Source organism: Emys orbicularis, chromosome 6 (genome assembly GCF_028017835.1).
Source record: "Emys orbicularis isolate rEmyOrb1 chromosome 6, rEmyOrb1.hap1, whole genome shotgun sequence".
In the NCBI taxonomy this organism is placed as follows: domain Eukaryota; kingdom Metazoa; phylum Chordata; order Testudines; family Emydidae; genus Emys; species Emys orbicularis.
In genome coordinates, this window is record NC_088688.1 from 43,548,228 (window position 1) to 43,575,193 (window position 26,966).

Sequence of the window (26,966 nt, forward strand, 5' to 3'; positions counted from 1 at the left end):
GCCGGAGAGGGGGAGGGCGCTAGCGCTCCCCCGCGCGCCGCGCTGTAGTGCGGGGTTCCGGCCGCTGAGGACGTGGCTGGCCCGGCTCAGCTTCCGCAAGTTCCGCTGCGGGCCGCGGCTTACGGGCCTTGCCTCCCTCCCGAGCTCGGCGAGTGAGTGCGCCCGGCCCGAGCTCGCAGCACGCGGAGGATGAGGAGGTCCCGCGGCGGGGGAGGCGGCCTCCGCGGCTCCTGAGACCCGGCATGGAGACGCCCTACAGCGGCGAGGCCCTGGCCGGAGGCGGGGGGCTGGGGCCCGTGGATGTGCCCAGCGCCCGGTAACTGCAGCTCCCAGCGTGAGGAAGGGGGGACTGGGACCCTCTCCGGGGTCTAGGGTGACCAGACAGCAAATGTGAAAAATCGGGATGGGGGTGGGGGGTAATAGGTGCCTATATAAGAAAAAGCCCCAAATATCGGGACTGTCCCTATAAAATTGGTTTCAGAGTAGCAGCCGTGTTAGTCTGTATCCGCAAAAAGAACAGGAGTACTTGTGGCACCTTAGAGACTAACAAATTTATTAGAGCATAAGCTTTCGTGGGCTACAACCCACTTCTTCGGATGCATATAGAGTGAAACATATATTGAGGAGATATATATACACACACGTATATATATCTCCTCAATATATGTTTCACTCTATATGCATCCGAAGAAGTGGGTTGTAGCCCACGAAAGCTTATGCTCTAATAAATTTGTTAGTCTCTAAGGTGCCACAAGTACTCCTGTTCCTATAAAATTGGGACATCTGGTCACCCTACCGGGGTCTCTACTCAGGCTGCCAGCAGGGGGGCGAGCGGAGTCCCTGCGCCGCCTGCTCAGGCTGTATTTCACCCAGTGCCCAGGCGGGCAGAGGGCCTCTGAGCCAGCCTGCGTCCCCGAGTGGATCTTGGTCCCTGTTGCCCCCTGCTTAGGAAATGCCTGTGATCATTTTTCTTTTGCAGGCTGACCAGATACATTGTGCTGCTGTGTTTCACCAAGTTTTTAAAGGCTCTGGGACTTTTTGAATCCTATGATCTCCTGAAAGTGGTCCACCTTGTCCAGTTTATCTTTATAGTACAGCTGGGGTAAGTGTGCTGTTGTTTAAGCCTTTTATAACACTGCTGCAGCTTCTTTCATTTGAGAATAGTTTTGTGGCAATGAATGCCTGGGTTTCTTTCCATTGGGTTTGTAAAAGATTCATTCTGAAAGGAAAGGAAAGAAAAGTTTCGTTCATAATAAGTCAAGGGCGTTTGTGCCTTTTGTGTGCTGCATGACCGGTTGTTAAAGGGAAAAACCTTCCTTGTTTCTGATGGGATGTACATTTTGACAAAGGATAACAGCTCCTGACAGATGTGCAAGAAAAAAGTTGAGATGCTTTGTTGTCCTATCCAGCTACTCGGCCTGCTTTTCCTTTACCCCTTTTCAGATTTTTATTTTCAATGGGGAATTTGTAGGTACTGATGTAGTGATGGTTAGAGTGTAGCTTTTGTGCTTTGACTTTATTAGATAAAGGGTAGTCTAAGCATCCTCTTGCCATGGATGGTAAAAGAATTTGTGTTGTAATGCACAGCTGTATGATGCTACAAAACTAACCATTTAATTGATAATAGAAATACAATGGTAGATGCATTTAAAATGATCATCCCCAGTTCTAGTAATAGTCCCTGTACTTAAGAGGAAGAATATCTTATTAGAATCAATAGTATCTAAAACCCTAATCTTTAAGCATACTTACTGTAGTTTGAGAAACTATAGGGAAGAAGGAAAAAAAATTTTAATTCATTAAAGTGCTTGTAGTTGCTACTTTTAGACAGATGATGTAATGACAAATACTGAGTAAAGAGAATAAATGTGTATCTAGAATATTTCATTTAAGTAAAAATTACAAGTAAGATCAGTGTGGTCTCTTCTTATGCTACTCTCTTCTTTGGAAGGAAGCTAAGCTGCCCTCCACTCTAGAATCTTACTTTCTACATCTATTGTCATCATTAATAGCTTTGTTGGTAGCTGGACCAATACTAATTTAAGCTTAGCTCATAATGAGTTGTGAAAGCTGTGCTATAACTAACTTGATAACATTGACTAATATCAATTAGCTTTATGTTCCCATTTTATTTCCACTTTTGGGTTTTTCACTTGGCTATTTCCAAACAACATAATCTTTTTTTTTTTCCTTTTAGTTTATTTTTTATGGTTGTTGGGAAGGTAGGATATAGGGTACAGGTCTGTCTCATCTTACACGGGGGTTCTGTTCCACGGTTAGCACGTAAAGCAAAAACCGCGTATAGCCAAAACCCCATTGAGTTCAATGGCGGGCGAAATCGCCCGCACTACAGGTATAGTATTAAAATTGTTGTTTTTCTCTTTTTTTTGTTTTTTGTTTTGTTTTGTTTTTGCCGACCGCGTAAAGTTGAAATCGCGCATGTTAAATGCGCGTAAGATGCGACAGACTTGTATACTCTTTCAGGCCAGTTCTAGTACAGGTGTGTGGGTGAGTGGCTTTATTTAGTTTTTATGCACTCAGAAGCCTTCAGGTAGGGGCACCTTAGAAATGAAAATGTAACAGTAGTATTATATAATCATGCTCCCCTTTAAAACTCTATTCTTTTCTACACATTCACTTATTTTGATCCCTGCTAAGTGTGAATTAACAACCATTTGGCTATCCTCTGCCAGACTTGTATGGCTGGCAAAATAGGCAGGACTAAAATTCATTTGCTACAAAAAGCTTACTGAAGCTTATGGCTACTTGAATAGCTGAAATGGGCTATGGGTGACAGAAACATATTGAGCCACTGTTGTTTTTTCCCTCCCGCTAAAGCCAGGTAGCATTCATTTAAGATACAAGTGGAGCTGTAGAATAGTTACTTGTTACGGGGGAGAAACAATTGCCTAGAACTAGTGTGAATAATAAAATAGCTACATTTGAACTTTGACTGAAAGTGCACTTGAACTAGTACACTAATGGAGAATATTTCCCCTAACAGGTCTGCATTTTTTATGGTTTTGTTTCAAAAGCCATTTTCTTCTGGAAAAACTGTGACCAAGCGCCAGGTGAGTTGACTTATACCTAATGCTTGAACACTCACTTTTAGATACTCTGGGACAATATGAATAATGGCTCTAGTAAAATGTTTAGTTGCTTGCTGGAAGTGAAAGGGATGTTTCTGGTTTCATCTGGAAAACATGGCTGGGATTTTCAAAATGACCTAAGTGACTTAGGAGCTCAAGTCCCATGGAAAATTACATCCTGCATGAGCACTCTGTTCTTTACCAACTAACATGCAAATAGCTGTAAATATGAAGAGATCAGTCCTGAGCTGCACCCTGGGGAATGCCTCCTGTACCAGGGACCAAGAGGAGGAGGGTGGCCCAGAGGATTGTATTGTGCGGGAGGGTTTGGGCCACCAGCTTTTCAGCCCCTTTGTGCTGATCCCACAGTGCAGAGGAGTCCGAGCAGTTGTCAGAATGGAGCCTGAAATATGGAGAGGAAGAACTTTTGTCGTCATCCCTTCCCTGCATTCATCTTTATATAAAATAATTGATTGTGCCACTACATAGTAATTTGGAATGTATTTAGTATAGAGGATCTGAACCAGGAAATGTCCTAAAGGTAAATTTGGCTTGAGAAAGCTCATGGCAGAATTTAAAAGAAAGTGAGAGGGGGACCAAATTTCTTGGTTTTGTCATACATCAGGAAAAATCTATCTTTCTGTCTGCTAAAGGTATTAATTTGGTCTTAACTCAAATGTTGGATTTTTAAGATTTTTGGCGTAAGAATAACTTGAGTGGATTATTTAAAAAATAAAAATCGCATCTAACTTTATCTAGTTGTTTGTCTGGTTTAAAACAAGAAAATACATCTATTATTTGCAGTGTTGTTGTAGCCAAGTTGGTCCCAGGATATTAGAGAGACCTGGTGGGTGAGGTAATATCTTTTATTGGGCCAACAGAACTTCTCACCCACTTGTCTCACTAAAATATATCATAAGTAGTTTTATTTTAATAAAAATGAGCTGCATCTCCTGATAAAGACTTCTTAAATCATAATCCTTCAAATTTTAGGTGCATGCTTAATTGTAAGCACGTAAGTAGTCCCAGTTGACTGGGATTAAAATTAAGTACATAAATATTTGTAGGGTCAAGGCCTTAGTTTTATAATGTTGAACAACTTTATCTAGCACTGTGAATGTCTGTCAGATGTATTTTATTGTGTAATACACTGAGTGTTAGCATTTTTTGACCACTAAGTAAATTTGACTTCAGCCTAACTATTGTAACCCATGGATTTTTTTAAAAAAGGCACTAAAACTACATCAAAAGAACTTGCTGCTGTGATAGAAAATGATAAAAGTAAAGAATTTCAGCCATAAAATGTATTTCCAAAAGTAAACATAATGGGTCATTGTGAAGTAGTCAAGACAAGTCAGATCGTTTTAATTTCTGAAGATGCTCTACAGCATACATTTTAATGTTCCTTTAATGTAATGATTGGTATGTGAACTGAATGCAAGATGTTTGTTTGGAAAGCAGGCAAAAAATGTTAATAAAATGTTTTTCTTTTATAGTGGATCAAAATAGTTAAACATGCGGTTGTTGGCTGTATCATTTCACTTTTGTGGTTTTTTGGCCTCACTCTTTGTGGACCTCTCAGGTAACGTACATGCCTGAAAGCATACTTTATTTGTATACACTAACTTAATTTGTTTTATAGTTATTTGAAATAGCAAGTCTGTACACTTAATTTCTTTTTAAATTAAGTGTGTTTGATAGAAATGTACTTTTGTTTGTTTATAAAAATAAATCCTCAGATGAGCAGCCATTATTCAGTTCCTGGTTTGCTACAGGACATCCTAGTTTACTCTTTTAGTGTGGAGGGGTTGAGCGTACTGTGGTGATGGTAATACTCTTAGGTCTGTGTAGAGAAAAAGTCCCTTTAGTTCATTAAGTGGCAATCACTGAGTGATGCAAGGGACTATCTTGACTGATTCAGAAAGGATCAGAAAAAAGATGACAACATTGGACTTCCAGAGGTGAAGAGCTTCGGGAAAGCCTCTCTCTGAATAGTTAATGTGTGGAGATAGGGCTTAAAGCTATCTAATTCTGCAAAGGTTAAGCTTTAGTTTGCCTAAAAAAAAAAAAGGGAGGGGGGAGGTTTAGCTCTTATGATAGCAAAGATGTCCAAATGCGAATCAATTTACTGCTGTTTTCTCAGGTCAGCTGAAAGTTCCAGTGCCTTTGTGAATGATCGATGTTTTCCCAAGCAGAAGCAGTGAAAATGATATGTCTTGTAGTCACTTTTACTGCTGCTATTAAGAAAACTATGCACATTTGTAAAACTGACACTTTCAAACTTCTGCTGCTTGGGAAAGCTACCAGCAGTAGAGGAAGTCACTGGAGTTATGAATGGTGGATGAGGATCCAAAAGTGAGAACTATACGTTGTCTGCATTGAGGCGATTGTATGAGAAGGAGAGTAGTGGAAATCAGCTCCTCAGTAATCAGAAGTTAACAGGAAAAGAAAAGGTCCTTTTCCCAGCCAGAGAACAGGGAACTTCAGATTTATCAGACATTATTGTAATATGAACATTAATTCCATCTTGAGCAATTTGATTCTTGATGCTCTAATAAAGCACGCTACTGTTTAAAAAGTGTTTAGGTAGTTACTACTACTCAATTACTGTACATGATCTATGGTTTGAGCTAGAAAATAGGTGTTTTTATGTGATTTGTCATCATGGCAGAGTCTATCAACAGCTGGATTGCTGGACTACACTTCAGGTTCCCTACCATTCTTTTGAATTGCACAATGTTCCTATTGAAGCCATAGATTAAATTCTTGACCTCCCTTCCATTTAATTTTAGTTGAAACCAGGTATATCAAGCTAGTGCATCATATTGAAATGGACGTGATAAAAATTGGTTTCTCTCTTGTTTTGTAGGACATTGTTGCTGTTTGAGCACAGTGATGTGGTTGTTGTGTCACTGCTTAGTGTTTTGTTCACAAGTTCAGGAGGAGGACCAGCAAAGGTATTTAAATATTTTTTGTTGAAAAAGACCATTATAATGTATAACTTTAAAATGTAACTGGTATTCAGGAATACAGAAGAGGTAAACCTAATTGTTTCTGACTCAAATTCATAAAAGGGATAGGTAAATTATGTATATTTTAAGTTTAAATGTAGGTGAAACTACAATCTGTACTTCCTTTTTTAATGAAATAAATATGCAAACAGGCACACATACAAGGAGTAACAACATGAAAAGGTGTTTGAGATTCACAATGATGAAGAGATGCAAGGAGTTTATCATTTGTATGCAGAAGAAACTTAAAATATAGTATTTTGCACTTGTATAGCACTTTCCACCCAAGGACTTCAAAGTGATTTACAAACATTAGTAAATTAAACTTCATATTTCTGGGAGCAGAGAAACAAGGAAATATTATCCCCATCTTATGGATGTTTCAACTGAAGTACAGAGAGATTAGGTGACATTCCCAGGGTCATATATAGCAACCATAGCCATATTCTCAAAACAAATAATTCTGATAATACCTTTCATCTATAGATCTCAATGTACTTTACAAAGGAAGCAAATATGATTATCCCCATTTTACAGAAGGGGGAAATGAGGCACAGAACTGCTGTGACTTGTCCAAAGTCACCTAACAAGTCTGATAAAAGCTGAAAACAGTTTTTTTTTATAACCAAGATCAGTTTCTCCAAATGTAATTTTTGCTTTAAGGATTTTGTTTGGACTTTGTTTTTCTTACATGTACACACCTGTGGGGAAGGGAAAAGCCCTTTGCATGGTTTTTGTGCAACTTTTAATGTTTGCCATCCAAGTAAGCCATTTTATATTGATGCCCTTTTGTTGTCTTTCCAGACAAGAGGTGCTGCGTTTTTCATCATTGCTGTGATCTGCTTATTGCTTTTTGATAATGATGATCTCATGGCTAAAATTGCAGAACATCGTATCCTTTCTTACCATGTGTTTGGAGTAAAAGTGTAAGTTAGCCTTGTTTCAACTGCATTTTCCTTTCCAGAGCATTGTACTCGTGACTGGAAAGAAAAGAGGAAACAGTCATTCCGAGCAACTAATCCAGTCAAATGCAGGTTATTAGTCACTTTAGGGATAACAGCATCGGCTATACATTTGCTATAAACAATTACAATCTAAATGAACATAATGACAGAAAAATCCCAATTTAGTTACCAGGCCCCTTCAACTAACTAGAAGCCTCTCTGTTCAGTTTCCCTCTCAGAGAAAGCTTGAGGCCTATGTCCCAGGAGTGGTGGATGCTCAGCACCTCATAATATGTCTCTACTGTGCAGTTAACCTGGGTGGATTGACACGTGGGTTAGCCTAGCCTGGTGTGAATCCCCACTGCAAAGCTGTACCCACATTTTTGTATCCTCCCTGTTTATGCAATCCCATGTGTGTCTGGGGTACATCCCATGGTTTCTTGTGCTGAGGTACTCATTCTTTGTCAGTCATTTGTGGTAGCTGCAGGAGAGCTTATCTGTCCTTTGGAAGGAATTGTGGGAAGGACATTAGAGGACTGATTTAGCAGGCTCATCCACACCCAATCTTACCAATTGTCTTCCTTCATTTTCTGTTAGACCGATTTCACTTGCTTCTAAGTTAAAATATAATTTTTGTCTATTCAGAAGGAATCATTTTTTAAATTTTTTTATCTTGATTGCACCTCTCTTTTTTATTTGTCAATTTCATTAATTTTCTCAAGTTTAAATTTTTGTTCGGAAACTCTTCAAAAGCTGTCTATTAACAGAATGTTTCATACTTTAGACATTTCATTGATAAATAAATATTGTAATGCTTCCAGTGAAAATTGATCTAAAATTTTATTTCTGGTATCCAGTTCTTCCTCTTAAGTCCAAATAATTACCAGATTTAACATCAATGTTAAGACTAGCTTATGTGAAATGTTTCAAGTTCTTTCATTGAGTAACATCATTTCAGATATTTTACCTAAGGAAGCAATAGACTTATGGACTTCTGTAATTTAAAATTTTAGAATTATCCAAACTTCAAAGCTTAATTTGATTCAAATTTTACTTTCTTTAAATGTACAATGTTTCCTCTATTGCTCTCCTATGGTATTTACAGTTTCTGGTCCTCTTATATACCTGTAGCTGTGTTTTTCATTATTTTTTAAATAACATCAGTAAATCACTTGTGATCCTTATGAGAATGAGGTGCTGTTGAGATGTGGTTGGGCAGTTGGAAGAGGGTTCATTTGGAGAATCTTCCTTAACTTTGTTTAGCTGAGGGCCATCATGACAGTGCTCTTACCCATGTTCTTCATACAATCATTGCTTTCCTAGGAGTTGCAGATCACAAGGTAAATTGCTTTCTTCTGTAATCTATATGCTGAATTATTGAATGTGTTCATAAAAATTCTGAGAAGAGAGCTGCATTAATTCAAAATGTCCTATCAACTATTAGCAGCATTTTACTTTAATACATAAGCTGAAAGTATTTGTTAAATTTGTTCCTTTTTTACTTGAAGTAGTTTCATTTCAACTGTGACTTAGATATTCATGACCCTTAATAGACAAGCCCTCTGTTCCCTAGTGTTATCAGTCATTGTCTTGTGTGTCTGTCTCTTTCCCACGCTACTTGGAGCCTAAGAGCCAGATTCTGATACCCTCACTTGAGTTGGGTGATACCCCAATTTTCTCTGTAGCCCTATTTTAATTAGTGCGGCTTTTTACTGAGTAAAGTATCAGAATCATGCTGTATGAGGCTTATTGCTGTATTTGATTGGAACTGCCTGTCACGCTCCAGCTAGTTAGTCTTGTTGCTGGAACTGCTGCACTGGCAAATGAAAAGCCGAAAAGAAAATACTGAATTTGTGACACCGCTAGAAAACATTGGCCTTATTTAAAAATAACTTAACTCATCTGTCTGATTTAAATTGGTTAGCCTAGCACAGGGTAGATTAGACCTAAGAAATATGAGAAGCTAATTTTGTATATGTAAATATATTTTGTAAAGATTAGGGAACAATTTCTAAATAAAAGGTTGGGGAGAAATGACACAGGGCTTGAATGAAGATAAATAAATACAAAGAGTGTGGATGATATAAGATGATTCCATTTTATTTTCAAACATTTCCAATGTGCTACTTTGTGGGTGGAAGAAGGGAGAATGGCAAGAGAGAAATTGAAGATGGAGTTCCAGTTAGAAATACTGGGAGTTGCAAACTAAGTCATAGAACGTTAGCGTTAGCAAATAAAGCTTATCTTTGGAGGGGACGGGGGAATACCTTGTCTGTGTCTTATGTTAATAAGTAAAAGGAGGAAATAAGGAAAAGAATATTAATATTCTGTCATGTAAATACTACTTATATTGGAGTGAGGTAGTTGACTTAAGTACTGCTAATAGGATCTATCTGTGTTGCAGGGTGGAGTGCTGTTGCTGGTACTGGCATTGTGTTGCAAGGTTGGTTTTCATATGGCTTCCCGAAAGCTCTCTGTAGATGTAGGTGGAGCCAAGCGTCTTCAAGCTTTGTCTCATCTTGTTTCGGTCCTTCTGTTGTGCCCATGGGTCATCGTCCTATCTCTGACAACTGAGGTAACAGCATAGCAAGGGTTCATCAGCAAAAGTGACTGATATTCGAACAACTGCATTTGTAAACTGCAACATATACCTTTCCTTTACAAGAATTTATTTTACATTATTGGAACTTTTCTTGAGATTTTTGCTTGAAAAATAGATTGGTTTTATATGCACAGTGTTTCTGATACGTACATATGTGTGATTTGATTTTTGTTTGTTTGTTTGGGTTTGCTCTCTCAAGACTCATAAGAAGAGGATATGTTGGACTGTGTGCGGTAGTTTGGTTTCTCTACTAACCTTACAGGCAGTGATGATGAAGATATTGTCTCTCTTGGGGAATACATGTTTGTTCTAAATTTGCAGCTTTTACACCACTATCTTTCTATATAGAGAGAATTAAATCAATAGAAAACATTTTTATAGCAAATCAACTTCATTAATTTCCTAACTGGATGGTTTTTCTAGAAGACTTGTTCTAGTTCAACCACAGATATTGGACTTGAAGTAGTAATTAATTCAGGGAAGTTCTGTGATCTATGTTAATACAGGAGGTCAGACTAGATGATCACGATGGTCCCTTGTGGCCTTATAATCTATGAATCTGTGAATACCTGTTTATTTAAAGTGTCTAAAGTATAGCAAACGTGCAATAGATTAAATACTAGATACATAAACTGGTACTATATGTAGGTGACACTTCTGCCAACCTGTGATCAATACTGCTAAGAATTTGTTCTTTTTATCACAGAGTAAAGTAGAATCCTGGTCCTCTCTCATCATGCCTTTTATAACTGTTATCTTTTTCGTCGTGATCTTGGATTTTTATGTGGAGTCCATATGTTCTGTCAAGATGGAAGCCTCAAAGTGTGCCCGTTATGGATCGCTGCTCATTTTGATTAGTGCGCTGCTCTTTGGCAGCTTCTGGACACATCCGATAACAGATCAGCTTCGAGCTATGAACAAGCCAGCACACCATGAAATCACAGAGCACGTTCTCTCTGGAGGAGTGGTAGTGAGTGCCATTTTCTTCATTTTATGTACGTACTCCTTTTTTTCCCCTTTAAATGATAAACCAGTTAAAAATAATTATATATTACTGGAAGGTCACACACATTCTCTGTAGAATTCCACCACAGTTGCTTCTGTAGGTTCCATGGGTGAGGGGGAACAGCACAGTATTGTAGACCCACAGCTACATTCATAATTCATTGCCTACAAAAAAGGATACAGTAAATCTTTCTGCTTGTGGAAATGATGATCCAGTCTAGTATAACAATAAAACGTTAGCCTTGAAAATGAAGCTGGTGACTTTCACCACCTTGATATGCTGGTGGAAGTTTTAATCACTGATAAAACACTTGCATTATCAATCATCCATAAAGGTTAAAAACAACAACAAAAACATCTACCTCTCTTTGCAGCTGCCAATATTCTGTCCTCCCCCTCCAGGAAAGGGCAGAAAGGCACTCTTATTGGCTATTCTCCTGAAGGTATTCCTCTATATAATTTTATGGGTGATGCTTTGCAGCATAGTTCTCAGTCGTTACCCCGGTTTATTAAAGAGTCACTGAAACAAATCCTTGAGGAGTATGACTCTAGACAGATTTTCTACTTCTTGTGCCTAAATCTGGTAAGTGCACTTTTTTAACTCTAATGACAAATCATAGTAGAAAAAGGGTCAATCTCTTTAAAATTTACTGGCAACTTTTAATATGACCTTTAACTTAGAATCATAGAACTGGAAGGCACCTCGAGAGGTCATCTAGTCCAGTCCCCTGCACTCATGGCAGGACTAAAAAGTATTATCTAGACCATCCCTGACAGGTGTTTGTCCAACCTGCTCTTAAAAATCTCCAGTGATGGAGATTCCACCACCTCCCTAGGCAATTTATTCCAGTGCTTAACCACTATGACAGTTAGGAAGTTTTTCCAAAACTTAGTTAGTTTTGGCATAGTTAACTTAATGGAATCTTAAGATTGAATACATTTTTGCTGGGTCTTCTGTGAAAGACAGGATAGTTTGACTTACAGTTGTACTTGTCAGGTTAATATGAATAGTCATGGCACCTTGTATGTATTTGTATAGCGACTAGCACAAGGGGCCTCACTCATTATTGACTCTTCTGGGCCCTACTGCAATGTAAATATACTCTGACAAAGCACTGAATGCATTTACAAAGACTGGCACCTGTTTCCTGCCCTGAAGACCGTACAATCCAATACACACAAGACACTCAACAGTAATTCAGGAAAGAGTGTTGAAAGACAGAGATCAAGGTATGAAGGATTTCTGAAATAAATCTATTTGAAGAAATGGAGAGGGTGGTTGGTGGACAAGAATTGGGAAACAATTCCAAATGTGTGGCACGTGATGATGGAGATGAAAGATGACTGAGAAACAAAATGAGTAATTGGCAGTAGGAACAAAATCAGAGATGTAGTGGGGGAACGGGAGATCACATAAGACCTAGAAATATGAGCAATGAGCTTGAGTGCCTGCAGATAAGATAGAAAGTGGGAAGTTAGTTGAAGGCATTCAAAGGGGGATGACAACAGAAGTAGAGGGAGATCAGTTTAGTGTCATTTTGGAATAGATAGGAGTAGAGGTGAGAAATGGGGAAGCTGCATGGACTTGACTTATAGTAATTGAGGGGGGAGATGAAAGAATGCACAAAAATGTTAGCAAAGAAGATTCTAGTAATTTTCCAGGAGTGTGAAAGTTTGGGTATGAGGGGAGTAAAGTGTCAACGGGTATGTTGACACTGCAATTGGACAGCCACGGCTGGCCCATGCCAGCTGACTCAGGTTCACGGGACTCTGGCTGAGGGGCTCTTTAATTGCAATGTAGACTTCTGGGCTTGGGCTGCAGCCCGGGGTCTTGGATCCTGCGAGGTGGGAGGGTCCCAGAGCTCAGGCAGGAGTCTGGAACTGGACACTGCAATAAAACAGCCAACAGCTAAAGCCCCGCAAGCCTGTGTCAGCTGTCATGGGCCAACTGCAGGTTGTTAATTGCAGTGTAGATCTACCCAAAGATGACTTCAAAAGTATGAATGTAGAGGATGGGGAAGTTAATGGAGAAAGAAGGAACTGGAGAAGGATTAGGAAGAAAGCTTGATTTTTATAGAGACACAGATTTATAGATAACGATGGGTCATGCAGGAGGAGATATGAGGTAGGTACCATCTTCCTCTCAAGACTAATTCCTAAACTACTTAAAACCTTTAGTTAGCAAAGAAAACAGAAGTAATTTCTATAAAGCAACCTCCATAAATAAAATGTGTAGTGACTGAAAAACACTTTCGTTAAACTACATCTTAATGCAATGGCTTTTTGAAACCTGCTCAGTGAATAAGAAACCATCCATTAGGTGACAGTCTTTGAGTAAACAGCCTTTTGATTTGTTACAAGTAATGCTTGTTTGGGAGGAATTCAAAATCAGTGTTGGGGACAATTATGTTACTGAGTAAGGGGGCTTGTGTAAAGACTTGTTAACAGGAGTACTTTTTTCTGCAGGAGTTTAATGTAACCAATATATGCTGGTTGGTCATATCAGATATCTGAGGTACTCGCTAACCACTTAAGGAGTGCTCTAGCTTTGATACAAATCATTTATGAACAGCAGCTGTCCAATTTTCAGATATTCATAATCCTGCAGGATGGACCAGTCATTATCTGTAAAAAGCACCCACCAAAACATGTAAACAAATGGCTACAGAAGCTTTCATCTCTAGGGAAATTTTTCATCTAAATTTTTCATCTCCCTGTTCACCATTGCCTTGGCAAAATGAATTGGTAAACTGCCTGGTTCCAGATAATTATTACCATCATAATTGATGAGAACTGTCTCCCATGTTGACTGCTTTGATAGACACACTGTAGACTAGATGGGCTTGCAAATTATATTGTCCTTTCAGCCCAAGAGATCAGATCACAGTTGAGCTACATTGCCATGCCAATGTGCTTGAAACTCCCTGCTCAGTACTGTTTATATTGATTTGTTTGTAAATAAAGAATTCTAGTTTCCCATATAGATGCTGTCCCTTTTATAGAAATTACGTTTGTTTGTGCAGAAGAGAGGGGGAGTTTTAAAATGTCTGCATTTACATTGACTTTTAATACAAAACTTAATATTACAATCCATAGTTTTGTTTTGTAGGAGAATAGAGTAAAATTGGTGCAGAAATATTTAAACCCTCTAAAATTAGTAGCGCCCTTCATGGCAGAGCTTCATGCCAACTGCATATGCAAAATAAAAGCACAATTTCATCTCAGAACATGTTACAAGAAAAAAAATCAATTTTTCTTTCATTTTAGGCTTTCACTTTTGTGGAACTCTTCTATGGAGTGTGGACCAATAGCCTTGGTCTAATCTCAGATGGATTTCATATGCTTTTTGATTGTTCTGCTTTAGTTATGGGACTTTTCGCAGCTCTAATGACTAGATGGAAAGCAACCCGCATATTTTCATATGGGTATGTACACTAATTTTTACATAATTATTTTGAAGAGATGCTGCTAGTTAGTTGTAGGTCCTCATTTTTTCCTCTTAAACACAAGGGACTTGGGGTATGTTCCTATTATGAAATCTTTTCATGGCACTTACTATTTCAACACTTTATTACTCCTCCTCTTTCTCCCTGCCCCTCAAAAATGTCTGTCAGTGTTATGAACCCATTGTGCTACTCTAGATCAGTCAGTTTTTCAAAAAGAAAATGAGGTATTACATGTGAAAAATACAAGCAGTTATGTCAGCATGATTGCAGGAAGGGATTTGGAAATGTGTGTGTACACGCTGAGATATTCAGAATTTAATGGGGTATTTAGCCATATAACTCCCAATGAAATTAGCAGAATTATGTGGCTAAATTCCCTAGCCAGCTTGTCAACTATCAGCTGTAATATATGTAGTATAGTTAACTTTTTTAATTGTATCACTATAACTTTGTATTATGAGGACAAGGCCAATTACCACATGGCCATCTTTCATCCCTTTTGTTTACCTACCATCTCTTTATTTTGTCTTTGATTGTAAGCTTTTTGGGGTAGAGATTGTGCTGTGTTGGGAAAGCACCTACCACTTCGTGAGTGCTACCACAGGACAGAGCAGAAAATAATTGTGTAACATATTTGTTATGGTAGTTTGTTCTAACGTGAAAAATCAAACTGACTTGAAAAGGAAATACTGTATTAAATGCATGAATAAGCCAAATAATATTTTCAAATATGATAAATCTAGCTATTCCTCAGTCTTTCTTAAATGTACATTACACTTGTTCACTTTCAGGTATGGCCGTGTAGAAATTCTCTCTGGATTTATTAATGGCCTTTTTCTAATGGTAATAGCTTTCTTCGTGTTCATGGAGTCTGTGGCCAGACTGGTAGATCCTCCAGACATAGATACAAATATGTTAACTGTAAGTTTTGTCATTTTCTTCTGTTAAAAACAGTTTTAGTTACTCCTGTAGAATATTTATTCCGTAATTGAAATTAAGATCCACTTATCTGAATAGTGGGGACTCAAATTATATAATGTCAAGCATTTGTTTTCAGTATGACTTCAAAATGTTTCTTTGCTTTCTATTATATAGTGACTAACAGGATTAAAAGTCCATACGTCTAAAGATAAAAACTTCATTATATTGCCGGCTTCTAAATGTTACCTTCTCCTATTTTAAAGAGAAAAAAAATTCTCTCCAAACCTATTCAAAAGTTAGTTAAATTACAGAAGTAATTTCTTATATTACAATCCTAGTTTTATAATGAATGGCATTTGTCTGTTGGAAAGGGGGATAGGGTGTGGTTAGCTTTGTGAACAAGGCTTTAATTATTTGATCCTCCTGTTACATACATGGAAGGAAGTTCCATTTATCTACAAAATAAACTATTGAATACAGTAACTTAACATTGCATTTTTCAGGAACATAACATCGTTTTGCTTAAAGTAGTAGTTAAGTGAATCCAATTTCCCCATAAGAATTAATGTAAAGGGGGTGGCGGTTAGGTTCTGGGGGGGGGGGGGGAAATTGCCATAAAAAGACTAATATATATATATATGTATGTATGTATAGAGTGTGAGGCTACATTAACAACGTGTTAACCCTTGAGGGCTCAGTCGAGCGCTAGGTCATCATTTAGCAGTAAGGCTATTCCACTCTCTTACTTCACCATCTCAACCAAGCTTCACAATCATCATTGCTGTGTACATATTAAATTGTTTGTTTAAAACTTATAGTGTGTGTGTTGTCCCGGGTAACAAAGTTATATATACACACACACACTATAAGTTTTAAACAAACAATTTAAGCCCCTCATTCCCAGCCCCACCCCAGAGCCCGCACCCCCAGCTCGAGCCCTCATCTTCTCTTCCCCCCCCCCCCCCACCCCTCTGCTCCAGCCCTGAGCCCCCTCCGGAACCACTCATCCCTGGCCCCACCCCAGAGCCTGCCCCCCAGCCAGAGCCCTGCCCTGCCCCGCACTCCAACCCTCTGCCCCATATCGGTACACATGGACGTAAAAAATTCGAGGGAACACTGGTGCTGATTACCGCAGGTAGTCTTAAAACCGTCCTTGATGTATGTATGGGTACAGCTAAATCATGGAATCAAAACTGTAGATCCTGTCTTTTCACAATTTTTGCTTTTTTTCCCTAAGTCTAAGCCTTAACTTCTTAAACAAAAATAAATTTTACTTTTGTTTTTTTTGTTTGTCTTTCAAACAAGTGTGAAATTACCTCTTTCCTCCCATTGAAGGCATTGAACTCCAGTGCTTATATAGACACTTAAATACTAAATTTTAATAGTGTAATTTAAGAGACACTCATCTGGAGTTAAGGCCTATTTTAAAAACATTGCTATCCTATATCTCATACTGAGCTCTGTGGCCACATTCTCCAAATATGAGCTTCCTATTCCTATACCCTCTGCTAGGAGGTGGGGGTTCTTTCTGTCTCCTTCCTAACTGGCATTTTCCTGTTAGTTTTCCAGTCTCTTCATGCAAGAGTGGTGGAGAGTTATTTGTATTCTGGTAGCACCCACAATGTACTACTTAAACCCATAAGGCGACATGGTCACTACCCCCAAAATATTTACAATTTAAGATGAAGTGTGCAGGTCCTTTTTAACTGTTCCTGTATGTTCTACTTGATAAGTGATTTTGGGGAGTTGAGAGAGAACTTTCGCTCTATCCTCAGAGCTTTATTTCTTGTGGGAGAAGTAGACGAACTCAGTCTCACTTTGTTGAAAGCAAAGTTGTCTATGTCTGTACCTGCTGATACTAGATTTTTTTAAAGAGGAAAAGAGAAGTCCTTCATATGAAGAGACGTTTCACTTGTGAGCATTCAGCAGCAAGGGAATCCTCCTGCTATTGTCATTGTTAACTTCAGCTAATTGGACATGCCACGGAAGTATGTTAGATGCTGTTAACAGAAAAAATGTCGTTTTCTAGCAAACAAGTTAATCTGAGTGTTAAGGAAGAAATATTGGATTTAAAGGTTGTGCTTTTTTTCTTTCTTTTCTCCCTCTCATAGCCAGTCTCAGTTGGAGGGCTCATAGTAAACCTTGTTGGTATCTGTGCCTTTAGCCATGCCCACTCCCATGGGGCTTCTCGTGGAGGCTGTCACTCACATGATCACAGCCATTCACACCATGGTCATGGACATGGACACAGTCATGGCCATTCCCACAGTGACCATGGACACAATCACAGTCATGGACACTCTCATGGGTTTTCAGGAGGAGGCATGAATGCCAACATGAGAGGTAAGTACAAATAGTTTAATTTTAAAAGTAAACTAGCCGTCGAAAAACCTTTAAATCAAAGTATCCCTTGTCCACTTTTCTTAATCTCTCTAAAACTTGTTTTCTGGCAGTCTTTTTATATAGCACATATAGAGCTTTTTGGAAACACTTTTTCTAGCTAAAATGTTTTAAAGAATAAACATAATTTGGGATATTCCACTAGCTTCTTCCCTCACACTTAATGTTCTCAGATTTGTGATGGTATGGGTCCTAGAGGCACTTAATGTTGATTTATTTTTATTATTATTTGATCCATAATATTTTTACAGTACCTAAAATGTACTATATGTCTTAAAGACCAAGTAGAACTCCAACATCGATGTATCTAATTTTAGATGGCATATGACAGCTGATCAATTAAAATAACTAGGAAAGGGATGGGGAGTGGAAGAACCAAGGTTAACAGCAATACATTTAAACAGTTACTCTATTTAGACACATTCACCTATTTAATTATTTGTACTTGGGTAGCATCTATAGGCCCAAACTTCTGGTTCAGTTAGTGTTAGCTTTTTTAAAAATAATTAACTTGCCACTTATGGTATGACATCCCCCAGGGTATAGTCTAGACTGTGGAGCCACTGTGTCCCCTTAACTCTCCAGCCTGGGGTGCCTTTTACTCTGATTTGCTATCAGAACAGCCGCTCCTGGCCTGCTCACGCAGCCGTCAGCATGCAAAATCAAACCCAGCTGAAAATATGAATGCTCTCCCAGCCACACATGAACTATATATAGGGTGACACCCGCAAATCCCCCAGTCCTAGCATTACATCCCAGAAATGTGTGTCTTGCACTGCTTCGGACTCCCCCACTTCTCCCCGAGCTGTGTAAGCTCATTAAAAGTCCGTCGTTCTATCAAAGGGAACAATGAGATTCCCCAAGCACTTCAGTCAAAACACGCTGGTTTAGATTAGTTAATAAACGTTTTATTCTTTTAAGAAAGATTTTAAGTGATTATAAGTGGTAAAGGCATAAAAGTCAGTATTGGTTACAAGAGAAATAAAAGATAAACACGGAAACTTTACCAAGCTAAATCCTAAACTTTACCAAGCTAAATAAGATTTGAAAGCAAAAGGGTTTCTCACCCAAAACTTTCAGCAGTCCTAACTGGAAAGCCTTCGTTAGGACCACTCTCCCCAGTTCAATGATGATTCTTTGTCTTTCAAACAATCTTGCTGCAGTGAGAAGAGATGGGGGAGGAGAGGTGGTCAGGGGCCTGTTTTCCCCCTTCATATATCCTGACCCTTTTTACTGGAAAAGTCCTTGCTGGGTGCTGGGGTCAACAGTTGTATTGCATACATGCTCTGCCAGCTGTCCTTCAGGTGAATTGTAAATTTCTTGCTTACAATTCCTGTTGCTGAAGAACGACTGCTTAAACTGATGATTGCTCTTTCACACCTGGCTGGAGCCAGAGTGCCTTTTACTCTGAAAAACTCGTTTGTGGATGTTACCCAGAAGTGTACAGCATGTTACAGTAACAATCATACAATAGAATCTTATAACTTCATACACATTGTTGCTACACACATCAACAGGACAATAATGTTCAGCAGATTATAAATTTTCAAATTGCACCTCACAAGGCATACTTTGTACAAGAGTTATCATAATTTTATGAAAAGTGGTGACCATAATAGTATAGATTGTTACACTGGGATAGCATCTATAGGCTTGAACTTCTGGTTCAGTTAGTCTTGGGTTTTTAAAAATAATTAACTTGCTATTTATGGTCAGTAAGGAAGAAGTGAATTTTGAGAGGATTTGAGGGAAGAGAGTAGTGACTGGGTGGGCCAGGACTGGGAAGTCATTCTGTGTGTTGGTAACATTGGTAGTAGTCTGAACAAAGCCATAGAGATGGTTGTGAGCTAAGTAGACCAATGGGACATTGAGGCTGACATAGTTGTTCATAGTTTTCCTTTACAAACCAGCATGCAACACAGTTTCTACAAAACTTTGTAAACCATGTTTGTCACTGATTCATAATATAAAATAATACTTCTCGTCAGTTCTGCTAAAGACCAGACTAACCTAAAACACAAAGCTGGCAGCATTATTTAATAAATAAATATATATATATTTATTTATTAAAGTGTGGTTACTTGCTGGAATCTTCCTGATAGTATGGAAAAAATACAATATATAGCAAATCTACCAAATATTTGTCACATTAAGTCTATTACAATAAATTTTAGTATGTAAAATGTATTGTTTCAAGCATTTAACTATCACAATGCTATATTATTTTAATTGAGAAGTTGAATGCAATCAAATAGCTTAGATGACTATTCTACCGATCTGAATTTTTTTTCCTTGGTAAAGTCTGCTCAGCTTCTCACTACTTGCATATTCTTTAGTGGGAGCTGAAGTATCAGGATTAATCTCACAAACTATTAGTGTTAAGAGGTTAATATTTTGTACCTTCTAAATGCAAACTGAGAGTACTAGAGTTCAAATGATCTAAAACACTAATCCTAGCAGCAGCAGGTTATGAGAGATGTAAATCGCACCAGAGTTGGAGTAAAAACACAAAATGATAATGGTCTATCTTAATACTTGCCAGCATTAGAAACAATTTAGCACATCAGTAAGCTTTTCTACCATAGGTCCAAGACCAGTGATCCAAGAGAGAATTTTGATCCCTGTACTGAGAAATTTTATTTTAATACTCATGCTATATAGTCCATGTGCTGATGGCAACTAAATGCAGGCACTCAATCATTCAAAATCTTATTTTGTTTCAGGTGTGTTTTTACATGTGTTGGCAGACACCCTGGGTAGTGTTGGTGTGATCATATCTACGATATTTATTCAACAGTTTGGATGGCTGATAGCTGATCCCCTGTGCTCTCTCTTTATTGCTACATTAATTTTTCTCAGTGTTATCCCACTGATAAAAGATGCCTGTCAAGTACTTTTGCTGAGGCTACCACCAGAATGTGACAAAGATCTGCACATTGCGCTAGAAAAGGTCGGAACTTAAACTTGTATTTTGTTTTACTTTAATTTCTTTGTTTATATACAGTCTAGATTTATAATGAGTTTCTGACTGCATTTATTAACTTTTACATGCAATCATTCCTCATTGTGCCAGTTATCTTTGTCTAAGACTCTTGGGCATCCCAAATTGCTTGTCTAAGTTCATCAGTTTTTATAGAGATACATGAGTCTTTTTGGTTTTATTAGTTTAACATTTACAATTTTAAAAATCCATGATTTTTCCGGAATAGACTGTTTAAATAACAATGACAGCCATATGTTGCTTTTGCTTTTATGGACAGCTCACAACCTTGGACTAACTTGGTAACTCTGTAAACCTATCCAGCAGAATGAGAGAGGACTATTTAATACTTAATTGTAATTACTAAATCCGATAAATCTCATAAAAGCGGGACAGGCTTTTTTTTTTTCTTTCTAACTCTAGCATGACCAGATTTCATTTGGCTGCAGTATTCTTTCCTGGGCATGCAGTTGCAGTTTGGCCAGTCTTCCAGTCTACTGTGGGACAGGTTGGCTTGTAGTGAATGGGGCTGCAAAACTGAAGCTAGTTCTCTTCTTCCCATTTGCAGTCTCTATTGCTGATTTTTTCCTTCCCCTTCAGTCTAGGCTGCTTTCTGCTCTTACTAAATCAGTCAAGGCCTGAAGTCTATGGCAGCACTCCACTCCCATTGTTAACTCTTATCCACTAATTGTTGCTCCCAGTGTTAGCTCTTGTGAGTGCCCTGCCCAGAACCCCAATGGGCATAGTCCTGAAGTACATGGCGTGCTTGCTAAATACTTCTAAATCGGGAAACTGGTGTGGGAACTTCCAGGATTCCATCAACAAGAGTAGAAGGGGGACTCCAGCAACAAGGGTATTCAACACTGCTTGTCACCAGGGAATGGGGATAATAGATTCTTGCCACCAGGGAATACAGGATGGAATTAAATTGGATGAGGGAGATCCGTGGAGAGGAAGAAGAAGAGGAAGGTGAGGATTGTGGACTTACGTGATTTAGTGAAAGGAGATGCAAAAGGAAACTGGGCGAAGCAGAAGAGGGAATGGAAGTGAGTGACCTTGAGGTGGGATAAATAAAAACCAGAAACAAAACCGGAAAATAATCCAAATGCTAGGAGTGGGGAGAAAAAAATTAACCAGTATGAAACTTAGTAAAGAAATATTACAATAAATAACCTAATAAAGTTCACTTTAAAAAAAAAAAAAAAAAAAAACCTCACGTGGACAAGGAGGGAGAGGAAATGTGAACATATTAAGTCCAACTAGGATATTGAAGTATCTGTTTATCTTGGTTATCATGGGGATAGGTCCTTAGAAATGCTTGGGTGCCCAAAGCCAGCCTCTCTGCTAGTCTCTCTTTTGATGCTACTATAGTCTGGCCACCAGTTGGGGACTCCACTTCAGTGTCTTTGTCCCTCCTTTTTAGCCCCTACCCACAAATTTTTCATTTTGCCTTCTATTTTTGGCAATGATGGAACACTGTCCCAATTCCAAAAATGTCTCTATATAACAATTTCTGTATATAACGTAAAATGATGGCAGTTTATTTTACTGTATAATAGTATCTGCTGCATGAAATAATTGCCACCAGTAGCTATCTAAGTGTGCAGGAAGGCATAAAGTAGAATATTGCAAAAGTAATTCTTACTGTTAATGCAATTTTTTACAGATCCAGAAAATAGATGGTTTAATATCCTACAGAGATCCTCATTTCTGGTGTCACTCTGCTAGTGTTGTGGCAGGTACTATACATGTACAGGTGATGTCAGATGTGATGGAACAGAGAATTATACAGCAGGTAACCATATAACACTTTCAGAATCTGTTGGCTCTTCATATTTTACGCCCTGTTGATTAACCCTGAATATTTCAATCATAGGCTTAAGTTTGAAGCTGCTGTTGTAATGATTTCCATAGCTAGTAGCTGATGTTCCAGGACAAGCCTTTTCAGTATTGCTCTGCTCCTCCTTCTGCTGTTGTCCTATAAAAAGTTTGTTTGGTGGTAGGCTTTTGACATTTGAAAACAGATCAGCCAGTTTCTTTTGTCTTGCTTTAGAGGTGACCTGCCAAAAGGATTTTTTGGGGGAACCTAGTTTTGTAGTTTTTTTTTTTTTTTTCATGGTATAACAAAAGCCTGAACAAATTCTTCAGGGTGGTGGTGTGGGGCTTTTTTCTGCTTGTTTTTAATCTTCGAAATATCAGAAGTGTTTAGCCTATTTTTCCTTTGTTTTGCTGGAGGACTTCCTGGGGATCTGAGATGTATTTTAGGAACTCTCACCTTAAATGAAGGGGCAAGAGTGACATGTTTTTTATGACATTCTCTCCAAAATGTTCATTAATGCAGTGCTGTTAAATAGGTACTAATAAAAAGAAACAAAGGTTTTAAACAGTCTGAATAAAAATCCCTTACTTTTTCAACAGCTCAGTTTTTTACTCTTGTAAATACAATTTCACTGGTTCTCTTTTCACTGTTCCAAATTAGATGAGACCTGAATTAATAATGTTTTTTTAAAAATGGGGAAACCTTTCCAGGCCATCTTTTTTTATGTTCTAGACATTGCTACCAGCTCTGCCTGTAGTTGACGTTGTCAGACACTTCTCATTATAAAGACCCTGTTTTTAGCCACTTATAACTTTACCAAACTTTAACGATTAGGGCTGAAACTTTCCATGCTGGATGTTTTCCTCCAACTTTAAAAAAAAAATTAAGTTTCAGCAAAAATGATTTCACCATGGTTTGCCCTTGCCCCTTCCCTGTACTTTCCCTGCAACTGGTGCCCGTAGCTGCCAGGAGTTGCTGTTGCACTAGGCTTAGGAATTGAGAGCAGGAGTGTTCTTGATGCTCCCTTTTCTGGCACCCAGGCAGCATGGAGGAGGGAGCAGTTTAATTCAGGAGGGACAAGAGCTGGGCCTGGAAGGGCAGTGTGGGTAATGGAAGGAGTAGAGTTAGGGGGCAGGGAGGAAGACTGGGAGTGAGCTTGGGTGTGGGGCTTTTGACTGGGTAAGGCCGTGCAAGGAAACTGGGAGCCATGAATAAAATGGTGTGTGGGAAGGACATGGGAGCAAGACTGAAATTGAGCAGGAGCTGGGGTGTGAGGCTGGGGCTTGGGGTCCACATGCTATGCCTAAGATTTCCAAAGGGGCCCAAACCTCCATTTGAAATTTATTTGGATCCGCAAATGAAAAAAGGTTGAAAACCACTGATTTAAACCAAACTTTCATAGTCACTATTAATTGTGTGTTCCTCATTTTCTGGGTGCCACTTGCCTTGAGACCCTGGGGTCTGATTTGTGGAAGTGCTGAGCACTGACGGTGCAGTTGAAGTCTATGGGAGCTGTGCTTTGAACGTATAAAGTCCTTATACAATGCTAAGTACTCTGAAAAAAAAAAAATCAGATCCTAGGCATCTTAAATTGGGCATCTGAAACTATTGGATACTTTTTACCTTGATCTCTGTGCCTCAGATCCCCATCTGTAAAATAGGGGTGTTGTAAAGATAGTTTTTGTGAAGCACTCAGATACCATAGTGATGAGTACCATAGTAAAGCCTATGAGGAAATTAATAATTCTGTATTCAGAGCAGGATTTGAATAGTTTGCAATAAATAAGGCTTGAGGACACACATTGAACAGTGAGGATAAAACATAATGTCCATTCTTGCATGAATGAGGCAGAATTCCTGAGGGAATAAATATGTAGTCATATTAGACTATATCATAATTCAGCCCCCTCAATTAAGCATTAAGGTTGCCTGTGCGATTCCTAACTTTTGACTGCTTGACTTTTCCCCCAAAAAAATTCTAGCTACAAATTGAGTCATTTTAATTTTCTGACTGGCTCCTCTCCGGGCCATAATAAATGTTGTATCTAGATTTGATGTGACCTTTTGCGCTCGTCTGTAACTACCGTTCTAGTGTCTGAGTATAATCACAAGTTACAATTAAAGAGATTTAATATTGAATTTCTGTTATGCTCAGGTAACAGCAGTTCTGAAAGATGCTGGAGTGAACAATTTAACTGTCCAGGTGGAGAAAGAAGCCTATTTTCAACATATGTCTGGCCTCAGTACAGGATTCCATGAAGTCATTGCTATGACACAACAAATGGAATCCATGAAATACTACAAAGATGGCACTTACATCATGTGATGTGAAGTTACATTCACCACTGGGATATAAACTGTAGTATTCAATATTTGTATTATTTTGTCAGGAGATCTTGCACATAAATGTACAGAAACAAATATAGTATATATTTGATTTTTTTATAAAAGCTTAATATGTTGAGACTGGATCAGGGTGCTTTTATAAAGGAAATAAGATGGACTAGAACATTTGCTGTATATGTGGAAATAATGTAAATCTGAAATACTGTACTTGGTGTTTATTAAACAGAAATCTTGCTACATGTGTGTGGATGAGCACAAATGTATTCCATACCTTCCCTAAAGTATGGAACATCAAATCAAGAATCATGTTCATGTCAAAATTAAAGGGAAAAGAAAACGCTTTGCAAGAGAAACAAAATTGCCTCCAAAGATACTTTATTTCCTTCAAAATGATTTTGAGGAATCTGTGTGTGCGTGCATGTTTACACATTTATTATGAAGAGTAAAACTTAAACTGCATATGAAGTCAAGGTTTTTTGCAGAGTTTTAGATACAAAAAGGAATATACAATTTTATATTTATTCACTCTGTATAAAACTGATTTCTAACCATAATTTTAGTACACCAAGGCAAATAGATGCTATCATTTTAAATTTATATCAAAATGACTAATTTTTGTAAGAAAAAATCAACTGGTACACATGCTAGCAGTGTGGATGTAGGGAAGAACAGAATTGCAAGTTTTGCCCTTGCACTATTTTGTGTTCTTGTTTACTGGGGAGGCTGAAAATCAATTTGAACCACTATGTAAAATAAACATTTTATACTTTTTTATGATAATTGCAAGTGAAATATTATTGTTTGAAGTGTAAAGTACTTCATCCCTGAACATCCTAACTCTCTCTCTCCTCTAGCCATGCTCTTCCTGTTAAAATGGTATAATCCAGTTATTTTTAGATGCCTAGATTTTTCTCCTTGACAGGGTAACTAATTGTGGAATTTCATGCAATTGATATATGTAAGTTCTATGGCATTGAATATCTCAGTATTGTGAAAAGAGTTATTTCATAGTCAATTGAAGTTAATTCATAAGGAGGGAGGAGCAGCAGCTGAATGAGCTGGTAGTGAACTCTTAGTACCTTATTTATCATTGAAGACTCTTTGGAATAGGTGTGAAGAAGCTCACAATGTTGTTCAGGAGCAGCTGAACAGTATCTTTCCATCAACTGAACACGTACCATGTCTAGACAAAAAAACACTTTCTATTGTGGCTAGGTAATGGAGCCTACCCTAAATCTGTCATCTAGTTCAAAAAACTTACCCATAGACTGGATTTAGTATATTATGTCTCTTGTTATAACAGATTTACTTATGTAAACTATACCATTGTACAGTACTAAGGAAAATGTCCCTGTAATCCATATTAACAGTCTGGGGCTTTACAAGATAAGACAAAATGTGTAAATTTAAGTGAAAAATATTTACTTTAGCCAATATATACACACAACAGAAGAAAAGCCTTACTCACTATTCTGTTAGCAAAAGCCTGGTAATAAGATTATCTACAGTAGTTAAGTGAACACGTGTTTCTTACTGTGTTGTTGGAGACAGACTTCTTTAAAGCTATCAGTTTATTTCCCTGTGCCACACTCATGCTTTTCCTCTTCCTATATTAAAAACACTTAAATGTGTCCTTTGAAATCAGCAATCACAGAATGCAATGGTTAACTTAATGTAACTGAGTAGTGCTTTCATCATTTAGTCCACATATTTGCTCACTGTTTGTTTTTATTGTGGCACAAAGCTTGTCCTCTTTATACAGTTTGGGGAAGATACCTGAATTCTTATATTTTGATCTTAATTATGAAAGACTTGAATTAGTGTTGGTGGAATTTAGCATACAATGACCTAGTAACTACTGTATCATATCAAATTTAATATTTAAAATATCATTTAGCAAACCAACTTCTTTTGTGATCAGAATTTTTCTTGCCTTCTGTATTAATTTCCAGTATATGCGTGTTTAAACAAGGATGTTCCATACCATTCCCTTCTCTTCCAATAGTGCTGAATTCGAATAATTTCTACGGCCACTGGACTGATTTTTTTAAAATGTAGTTGTGTCCAGAAAAAAAGTCTGTAAAAATGGCATCTTTCTTACTCAACCAATCTTACGTGTCTGTATTCAGTTGTGTTTGCAACTTTAATAAGTTTTTACTTCTGTAAGCACTACAGAACCAATACAGCCCTGGAAGTGTGATCAGGATGGTCTTCTGACTACATCAACAGAATTGCTAATGTTCTGATTGCATTTATTTTATTGATGGTGTGTGAGCTAGAAAGAAAACCACTAACTTGCAGATCCTAACACAAATTCAATGTGCAAAGGGGATTTTTTTTTCTGCTTAGATTTTTATTTTTTCATTGTCCAGTTGTTTTTCTGGATGGCTCTGGTCAGCTATG

At 38.1% G+C, this 26,966-nt stretch overlaps 1 protein-coding gene across 1 annotated transcript; it reads left to right on the forward strand.

The window, feature by feature from the left end:
- Positions 1–242: 242 nt before the first annotated feature.
- Positions 243–25,178, forward strand: SLC30A5 (solute carrier family 30 member 5). Its single transcript, XM_065406013.1, has 16 exons — positions 243–316; positions 980–1,102; positions 3,005–3,071; positions 4,586–4,671; positions 5,959–6,046; positions 6,905–6,992; positions 8,308–8,384; positions 9,449–9,619; positions 10,353–10,641; positions 11,026–11,234; positions 13,919–14,076; positions 14,889–15,018; positions 17,130–17,361; positions 20,142–20,368; positions 22,065–22,193; positions 24,373–25,178. Exons 1-16 carry the CDS (start codon positions 243–245, stop codon positions 24,541–24,543), a joined length of 2,319 nt encoding a protein of 772 aa, XP_065262085.1. The 3' UTR covers positions 24,544–25,178.
- Positions 25,179–26,966: the final 1,788 nt, after the last annotated feature.